Genomic DNA, 10490 nt, shown 5'->3' with positions numbered 1-10490 from the left:
GAGCTAGTAACACAAGCATTTCGCTGCACCTGCTGTAACACCTGCAAATCTGTGTATGCGACCTATGACCTTTTTTGTTTTTCTTAATTCAGATGAATTCATCCATCACCAGTGAACTACTCCAAGCTTAGATTTTTTATTTTACAGACAGACATGACACAGCATGCAACACGTTTACTGTAAGGTCAAGCAGGCCTATGTCCTCTGTGTAGTTTTATTTATACATCACTTAGTGATTTACTAGGCATGACATGAGACATTTACTGTAAGGTCAAGCAGGCCTATGTCCTCTATGTGTAGTTTTATTTATACATCACTTAGTGATTTACTAGGCATGACATGAGACATTTACTGTAAGGTCAAGTATATGTCCCCTGTAAATGTCATGTATAAGTCAAACTTCCCTTATTATATGCGTGATAAGTGAACAACTCCCAAGTGTAATATTGTATCATATGATGACATCCTGTACAGTATGTTATGTGTCACATATCCAGTAAAGTCAAGCCCTGATGAGGATGATGTCCTGGAAAAACAGTGCACTCTGGGACGAGACCTCTTTAATCCATAGCTCTGGGTGTTGCTACCTTACTCTTAAAAGTCCTTAACTACTCATTTCCAGTGACCCTATACCTTAGTGATATGGACATACTTAGTTAATGAAGACCTTGTTTGATTTCATACTCCTATTTTTTTCCATGTGCTAGTTGTGGTATCAAACCCAAATGATGATGGTATAACATCACCAATAATATAATTCTGGCCACTGCTGTTATCTGCTGCTTTACTGTCCTGTGGTCTACATTTACACCCTGAGAGAGAGAGGACTACTAAGTGCCAGGAAAGAGGGCTGTCAGGTTGTCAGTGAGGCTTGCAGGGAATGCTGGGTGGTGGGTGCTGCTGAGAAGCGCAGACCTGGGTTCAAATACTATTTGAAATCATTTCAAATAAATGTTATTGTATGCGCTTGATTGAGCTTGCCTGGTCAATAGAAGAGTCCAAAACCTGCAAACCTTGCCCATCTGACAACTCCAGACAGGCTAGCTAGAGCAAGCGCTCAAAGTGTTTGAACAATTTCTAACAGTATTTGAACCCAGGTCCGCTGGGTGCTGAGAGGCATGCCCTGTGTTGTCTCTTCTCACTCCCACTGCCAGCAGGGGCCATGGGCAGATGTTTTCTAGAAGCAAACAGTTGCTTTTCACACCACTGGCTGGCCCATTCTGACAAACATGTTGCAGAGCGGAAAACCCGGGATATCAGCTAGGGACAAATCCTTTCTTAAATATGTCATTAAATTCTTCATGTAAGGCAACACGTTGCTGTCCCAGCTGTACATTAAACACATGTTATCAAGATGTGTGTGTGTTTTAGGTAACAACATAATTATCATAATCATAAAATGTCTAAACACATAGTGGATCAGGGCCCAGGTTCCCAAAAAGCATCTTAAGGCTGAATTCATCGTTAGAACCATCGATGGTTCTAAAGATGAACTTAGCCTTAAGATGCTTTTGGGAAACTGGGCCCAGGGCATTTTGGTGGTATTATAGAGGAAAGACTCTCTCACACTCGCTCTCTCTAGCGTGTGGACATGCCTGAGATCAATGGTGTGTGGCAGTAAAATGGAGCCACACCCCAGAGATGGAGAGGTTGTGGATGGATGGTGAACAGTAGCAGGGAGGGAGATAAGGAGACCTCTGTGATGATAAAAATGTTATTGGCTGGCTGTTGATAAAGCCAAGCAGAGACAAAGGCAGAGCAGGGGGCCAACCCCAACCCACTGAGCCAGAGCGATAGCCTGATAGCCTTCCTGGACGGCAGTAGGTTTATGGTTAGAGATGTGTTTCTCTACATCTCTGTCATCGTCATGTTTTGCCTAAAGAGGCTTAAGTGTCCGGAGAAGGTCAAGTAGCAAACACATGCACTGGACTGGAGGCTTAAAGATAACCCTGCCCTGGTCTAGTCTGGGAGTGTCCGTGTGTTGATGAGTGTGTTGTCTTGATGCTTAACAGTGTGCACTACTTATAAAGCTGTGTCAGGATTTGTAAGATTTCAGGGAAGATGTTGTGATGAAATTTTGTTTGGCAGTGGTTGGAATACAGATGAATGTCTGTATATCAATGTATAAACAAATTCTAACTATTTACTTTAGGGACAATCAAGGCTGGTCTTAGCCTTTTGGGGGGCTAGGGCCATGGGGTGGGGAGAAAAATGTTGTTTTACAGCGAATTTCCTGCAATTCTACACATTTTGCAATGGGGTTGAGAAAAATTGTTGCCGTTTTAAAACTTAGTTCCTGAAATTGTACACATTTTGTCATGACTTCTGCCATGTTAAAATATCTGAGTGAGAGTGACTAACAAAATCAATGGTGGCCCCCTGGAGGTCAGGGCCCCTGGGCCCCTTCATGCCCGGTCGGTAATTCAGCCATGTTAAGATAGCCAGCTAATTTACCAATCTGAAACATTTTGGTGAGTGACAAAACAAAACGCCGGGGTCGTTAAGCGACTGCTTATGTCGCTTATGCCTGGAGCCGGACCCGGGGACAAGACCACAAACTCAGTTTCACTGCTATTTTCCCAGACATTTTGAAGTTAGAATAGAACATTTAACACTGTGTTCTTAACTGAAAACAGTTTGTATTGTGTTGTTTTCATGGTTTTTTCATCATTCCAAATGGTGAGAGGATACAGAAGAATGCATGTGAAAGGAATAGTGACTCTCTTGCACATAAAGGAGGCCCTTTGCAATGCTGCAGCTCTGACAGTCAGGGATCCAGTCTAATTTAGAACCTGAGAAAGGCTGCATGTCATGGCCATACATTTAGTTGCGGTGCGCATTGAAAAATGTGAAGGCCCATAAACCAGGCTGGGGGTAGAGACTGAGAACAATGGCCAGCCATCGGGACAAGAGCCCCAACAGCTGCAAAGCCCTCTATCCACCACACTCTCTCTCACACACACACACACACAGTCACACAGCCTACACACAAGCACACAACCACAGGTTTGTCTGAATAGGTTCCAGCCAAGCAGATGTTCTGCCCCTGCCATCCATATGTTCTGCCCCTGCAATCCATCACAAAGAGGAAAGTGAGTGATTGAAAAAAGAAACAAAACATCCTCTTCTTTCCCTGTTGTATCATGGAGCTTGCAGTGTAAATTGCAATGTGCTGTTACACGTATAAGGCACTTGGAACAGGCTAGGATGCTCTCACTACTTGGCAATGTTGGTTGTTCACAACTTTAATGTTACTATGAGACTAGCATTCTACTAGAGACCTTAAGGAATGTTGCTTTGCCATGAGACTCCACTCACTGTGTTATGCTTAAGGAAATAAAACTAGACTGTCCATGTTTTATAGGCTCATCTATGACAGCCAGGGGCGTCATGCATCCCAACAATCTGGAGGGGCACAAAGTACATAAGGATGGTTGGAGGGGGGCTACTCCCCCGTCTGTAAATTGGAGAATTATGCTTAATTCTATGTTTATTCAATAAATGTGTTTATTTTTCTGCATATCTAAGCACACCTCTAGAGCCATCTGTTACCCCCTGACTGGTGTTATTTAAAAAATAATAATTTAAGAAACTACATCTGCTTCACTGCTAAAAATCTGGGTAAAAGATTGAAAGGAATGTGCATCTTATTTAGTAATTTCTTCCTTTTCAAGTCTACCAACCTTGCCAGCAGGCATGGCAGCTAAGATACTTAGACAAGCTAGCTACTCTAACTTCATTGACAGCCTGAAATGGCTTCTTGGTAGCTAGTTATGAAGTTGGGGGAGAGGTTCCCAATCTGGACTAGCTGAAGCCAACTTCATAAAATGTATAAGTGGCTAGTAGTATTACAGAGAAACAACAACCATTTTTACAACAAACAAAAAAATATATCGATTTTTATTTCACATTTTTAAACAGGACAAATCTGAGGGGGCACATGATGCCTTTGAGCAGAAAGCTACTCATGGTCTTGCACTTTTATTAAGCAGGTCAAGGACAAAGTGCTGTTGGATTTGAACACTATAAAGGCTGTTCACTTAAAAATAAGGATTTCTTCCCAGCAACACTATCGCATAGGTCTCATAGGCTATTCCAGAATAACAAAAAAGGGAATCATTTGTGTAATTACATTGTATCAGTACATAAAGTAACATAAGTTTATCTTATTTTCCAGGAAAGTACAGAAAAATTCATGCATAAGTAATCACTAACCTGTTCAATCAAGTGTTTTAGCTTACTGGTAGTGAAGGGAGATACATGATAGTAATACTTAGTCTATTCACTCTGTCTACCATTTTTTCTTGTGGTTTTATTGTCATGCTCAACTCATTAAAACAAATCTTGAGCATCTTGTAAATCTGTGCTGCAGACATGCACAGAAGTCATCAGGTTCACTGATGCCTTGTACTCCATATCCTCCGGGAAATACGTGCACTGACAAGTCAGTAAAAACCAAGAAAATATATTGAGATTGACAAACATGTTGGTGATAAACACTTATATATTATAGCTATATGAGTTGTCTATAGTTTGTGGATTGGCTTGGAAACCACATTTGAAACCGTTATTATATTATTATTAGTAGTAGTAGTAGTAGTGTAATTGTATAATGCACGACCAAGCCTATAGGACTTTGCATAATGCGTTTATTGATTCACTGGAATGTAATCAGTGATTTACTAATCTGTCACATGTTACCTCTAGGATACAATGTCACACATTGTGTCGTTGGGATACTATGTAGCCAAATTCACAACATATTCAGTGAAGTTTCTACAATGTAGCAGCCAGCTAAACATTTTGAACCTACTGCTTGCGCTCGAGTTTGCGCAATGCGCTCCTTATCACCGCCAGAAAATAATCCAAATATTTTAACTGCAAGCACAGAGATGAAGGGAGACAGATAGCGGAGAGAGAGAGGGTGAAAAGCGAGAGGTGCAAGTGAGCTAACAAGCTAACTAGCTATAGACAGTGAAGGGGGCATATTAGATGTGACAGTGGAGAATGGAGAGGACTCCGTACGCTCGGCGAGTTTTGTCCACAGAAAGGGTACTCAAACTCGGTCTCTACCGACCAGGGGGCGTGTGCTGAAACTGGAGAAACACCGGGTGGAAAGTAAGGAATGGCTGATCCTCTGCGGAGGACTTTACTAGCAAAACTTCGGGGGAAGAAATCCAAGAAAGGGACACCGGCTGGTGGATACGGAGCTGCAGCTAATGGGGGCAGAGAAGGTAAAGAAAAAGTTTCTCAAAACCCAGACGTACAAGCTCATCCAGTAGTAATGTTCGCAGAGTTGCATTGTGTGGCAGACAATATCATGACAGGTAACGAGAGTTATGTGAACGGGATTGTAGAAAACAAGGTTGGATCAGTTTGGGAGCAGAGCACGGTAGGAGTTAAGACTAGTGTGTTTCCCCAGCAGGACGAGGCTCCAGCTACCATGCACATAAACACTAACCGGGGGCCGGGAGACAATCAGGGTAGCGGGGGCTCGGGGTTTAGGGGTCGAGTTAATGAAGAACTCTTGGGGGTCTCACTTCAAATAGCAACGCAGTACGGGGGGCACGATAGATACGAGATGGGCAGAATCCATAAACAAGTGCCTGGCTACTTCTCGAGACAAGTACAACAAGAACACATCGGGAGACCGCACGAACAGAGAAAACACGTTGGCCCCATTCAGCGACAGTACAGCACCGGGGACTCCATAGGGTTCGGTGGTAGTAGTCCTAATTATAACATTATATACCACAGACGGCCTGGTGTTGTAGATCGAGATGTAGTTAAACTGACAGGTGGCCACTATCCTGCTTCAAAGAGTAATGGGACAAATGTCTGCTTTGACACATATCTAAAGACTCGAGTCAGCGACGGGCAGGCAGACTCCTGCCATCAAACTGTGTACAACTACAAGGCAGAGAACGCGCAGAGGTCAATAAATGATTTAAAAGGCAAGGCAAAATTGCATCCTGGCCACAACCAAATATTGGAAACAAAAGTTACAACTAACTGGATGCAAATGTATCCGCTGGGTGCCCTATGTGGACATCATCCGACCGGTAGTTACACCGAGGACAACATTGTTATTAGAGACATCGAGAGCTACGGGAGCTCGCCTGAATTTACCGGGGACAACATTAGGGTGACACATTTGCAGAGCCCCACGTTCTTCCCCACTGAATTGGAGATATGCGACGTACACGTGGCTTCCCATTTCATATGCGCGAGAGAGGGAACACTCCGACACCACTCTATAGATAGCGAGGATGGCGATTATTATGAAAACGAAATTCTCCCCTTTTACATATCGGAGTCAGTAGGACCAAATGACATAAAGGACTCTGATAAAGTAGAAAGCATAGAGTCGGGAATAGATGTTCCAAAAGGACATGCCATCAGTGACAGTGTGCAGGAGACAGACAGGCTACATAACCAGTTGAAAGAGGCATATTACCTACTTATAAACGCCATGCATGATATTCGTTTTGATGGTCAGGTCAGTGTCAACGGATTTATAGATCAGAAGAGCATGTGCTCGTGGTCGTCCTTCAAGCAAGTGGGCAGTGATGCTTTGTCATCTGGAGAGTACAGTGCCCAACAGGTGTCTGACATGGACTCGCTCCCATTGTGCCTGCTGAGTGAAAATAATAATAATTTAATTAGCAAGAGCCTTGTGAACCTATCTGCTAGCAGGATTAGGCCCCACTTACTGCGATCCACTAGTGATGGAACTATCAAATACTCCAGTGGTGTGCACAATGGGCCCTGTATCCAGGGCCTCGCTTCCCAAAGCCCTTCGGTTGTTGGGGCCTGTGAGGATGGGGATGGAGCAAATAGGCTGAAGGCTGTTGGAGCCTCTGACCCATTTGAGAAACAGACAAGCTACGATGGTGGCACGAGCAGCGACGACCTGCTCCAAGACACCGGTGACAATGGCAAGTTAAATGAGAGTAGAGGCTCGGTCAACAGCCTTACCGGGTCATCCGACAATGCAGAAACCCAGCAGGGTGGTAACAACAATCGGGACAGAGACATGAGCGGTTGGGCTCTGGACCAGGGAGGCTCTGCCAAGCCCCACGGTGTCACCGTCAACAAGATGCAGGAGTGGATGCACAAAGGCCGCCTACTGTCATCTGAGATGAAGCAGCGCATCGCAGGGTCCACGCCCCAACCCCATGGTGCTCATGGTGGCCTGGATAGGGCACCACGGCCCAGCCAGGGCCAGGTCTTATCAGGGCCAGGTGGCTCTAAACCAGAAGCCCTGACGACCAGAGTTGACAGGGCTAAACCAGCCGCAGTGGCCTCATGCCAGGGCCAGGCAACACAGAAGTCAGGTAGGAAGGCCTCTCTTGGGATGGTGGTGGCCCCCCAGTGGATTCACTCTCCCATCCAGGGAATCTCCCACCTGTTGTCCTCCTCCAACCTCCTTCACCCATATTAAACTACTTCGTCTGGTGGTGGTCTCAATCTCCCCCCTCTGGATGCAAACCAAAGGGACGGAATGAGTGCCTGTCTGACCGGCCTCTGCTTTCCTTAGTAGGATTTTCTAAAGTCTAACTTGTGGCGGGTTCTGGTTCTTCTCCTTCACACACTAATTTACTCTACATTTTAACACGGAATATCGCGTCACGGGGTTATAGAGGGTCACGCTGTAATAGTAACAATAACCACTAACTCACTCTGTAGTCTCATGCTCTTGATAGCGGTGATACTGGTGGTGGTGGATACAGTTGAAGTCGGAATTTTTCATACACTTAGGTTGGAGTCATTAAAACAAATTTTTCAACCACTCCACAAATTTCTTGTTGACAAACTATAGGTTTGGCAAGTCGGTTAGGACATCTACTCTGTGTATGACACAAGTAATTTTTCCAACAATTGTTTACAGACAGATTATGTCACTTATAATTCACTGTATCACAATTCCAGTGGGTCAGAAGTTTACATATTCTAAACTGGCTGTGCCTTTAAACAGCTTGGAACATTCCAGAAAATGATATCATGGCTTTAGAAGCTTCTGATAGGATAATTGGCATCATTTGAGTCAATTGGAGGTGTACCAGTGGATATATTTCAAGGCCTACCTTTAAACTCGAAATGCTTCACATTATGGGAAAATCAAAAGAAATCAGCCAAGACATTAGAAAAAAAATTGTAGACCTCAACATGTCTGGTTCATCCTTGGGAGCAATTTCCAAACGCCTGAAGGTACCACGTTCACCTGTACAAACAATAGTACACTATAGGACCACGCAGCTGTCATACTGCTCAGAAAGGAGATGCGTTCTGTCTCCTAGAGATTAACGTACTTTGGTTCGAAAAGTGCAAATCAATCCCAGAACAACAGCAAAGGACCTTGGAAGATGTTGGAGGAAACAGGTACAAAAGTATCTATATCCACAGTAAAACGAGTCCTATATTGACCTAACCTGAAAGGCCGCTCATAAAACCGCCATAAAAAAAGCCAGACTACGATTTGCAACTGCACATAGGGACAAATATCCTACTTTTTGGAGAAATGTCCTCTGGTCTGATGAAACAAAAATAGAACGGTTTGGCCATAATGACCATCGTTATGTTTGGAGGAAAAAGGGGGAGGCTTGCAAGCCGAAGAACACCATGCCAACCGTGAAGCACGGGGGTGGCAGAATTATGTTGTGGGGGTGCTTTGCTGCAGGAGGGCTGGTGCACGTCACAAAATAGATGGCATCATGAGGAGGAAAATGATGTGGATATATTGAAGCAACATCTCAAGACATCAGTCAGGAAGTTAAAGCTTGGTCGCAAATGGGTCTTCCAAATGGACAATGACCCCAAGCATACTTCCAAAGTTGTGGCAAAATGGCTTAAGGACAACAAAGTCAAGGTATTGGAGTGGCCATCACAAAGCCCTGACCTCGATCCAAAGAACATTTGTGGGCAGAACTGAAAAAGTGTGTGCGAGCAAGGAGGCCTACCAACCCGACTCAGTTACACCAGTTCTGTCAGGAGGAATGGGCCAAAATTCACCCAACTTATTGTGGGAACCTTGTGGAAGGCTACCAGAAACATTTGACCCAAATTAAACAATTTTAAAGGCAATGCTACCAAATACTAATTGAGTGTATGTAAACTTCTGACCCACTGGGAATGTGATGAAAGATATTAAAGCTGAAATAAATCATTCTCTATACTATTATTCTGACATTTCACATTCTTAAAATAATGTGGTGATCCTAACTGACCTAAGACAGGGAATACATACTAGGATTAAATGTCAGGAATTGTGAAAAACTGAGTTTAAATGTATTTGGCTAAGGTGTATGTAAACATCCGACTTCAACTGTATGTATAAAAAATGGCTCTTGAACAATAAATGTAATAATGTGTATTAATGTTTAATGTTGCTTTCCAGCAACATTTGAGATGAAAACATTGTATAATGAAACACAAATGGATATCCTGTTTTGATATTACCATGTTAGAAAACCTATCCCTGTCATGTCTGGTTGGTGTTCCATGGTGTGTGTGTGTGTGTGTGTGTGTGTGTGTGTGTGTGTGTGTGTGTGTGTGTGTGTGTGTGTGTGTGTGTGTGTGTGTGTGTGTGTGTGTGTGTGTGTGTGTGTGTGTGTGTGTGTGTGTGTGTGTGTGTGTGTGTGTGTGTGTGTGTGTGTGACTGTGGTGGGCTGAGAGTCTGGTCCAGGGTAAATCAATAGGGCGTTAGGCTGCATGTGCTGGGTGCTGTTGTTGACTCTCTCTGGTGCAGTGCCAGAAATAGTGTGATCTCCGGACTGCAGCGGAAAGGCTTCTCTGTTTGTCTTTAGAGACACATATTTCCCTCACAGTGTGCAAGGGTGTGCATTCACACGGCAGCAATATTTGTGACCTGTTGCCACAAAAAAAGGGTAACCAGTAAAGAAAAAACACCATTAGAAAATATAAACCATATTTATGTTTGTTTATCTTCCCTTTTGTACTTTTTTTTTGCACATAATATGACATTTGAAATGTCTTTATTTCCATTTTGTTTATTATCTACTTCACTTGCTTTGGCAATGTTAACATATGTTTTGAGAGAGAAAAAAGGGGAGGGGTGCTGCTAACCTTCTACTCTCTCTTTTTCTACTCTCTCATGTCTGTATCCCTCCTCATCTTTCTCTCTTTTTTCCATCTCTGTCACTCTATTCATCTGTTTATGCTCTACTCTCTTCTTCTGTCATCATAGAAAAGTCCAATCACTTCTGAACTTTTCCACTGTCCAACCATACATGTTGAAGTTGACAAACATGAGAAGAGAGAAGAAAGAGAGGGGAGAGTGTTGTGTATGAAAAGGGATGTATAGAAAAGACTAGCTCAGGAACCTGGGAAGAGAAGGTGTCTCTCAATTCAATTCAAGGGCTTTATTGGCATGGGAAACAAATGTTAACATTGCCAAAGCAAGTGAAGTAGATAATAAACAAAAGTGAAACAAACAATAAAAATGAACAGTGAACATTACACTCACAGAA

The 10490-nt window shown here is 43.4% G+C and overlaps 1 protein-coding gene across 1 annotated transcript in view; it reads left to right on the top strand.

Annotated features, from left to right (window-relative positions):
• Positions 1-4868: 4868 nt before the first annotated feature.
• Positions 4869-10490, top strand: part of LOC120052648 (rho GTPase-activating protein SYDE2-like) — an 87400-nt gene continuing 81778 nt past the window's right edge. The window contains exon 1 of the mRNA XM_038999690.1: positions 4869-5234. Within this exon, the coding sequence (XP_038855618.1) occupies positions 5126-5234 (109 nt within the window). The 5' untranslated portion in view covers positions 4869-5125. The remainder of the gene's footprint in view (positions 5235-10490) is intronic.

Source organism: Salvelinus namaycush, chromosome 8, assembly GCF_016432855.1.
Source record: "Salvelinus namaycush isolate Seneca chromosome 8, SaNama_1.0, whole genome shotgun sequence".
In the NCBI taxonomy this organism is placed as follows: domain Eukaryota; kingdom Metazoa; phylum Chordata; class Actinopteri; order Salmoniformes; family Salmonidae; genus Salvelinus; species Salvelinus namaycush.
Note: the sequence above shows the minus strand (reverse complement) of the source record. Positions and strands in the feature narration are given on the sequence as shown.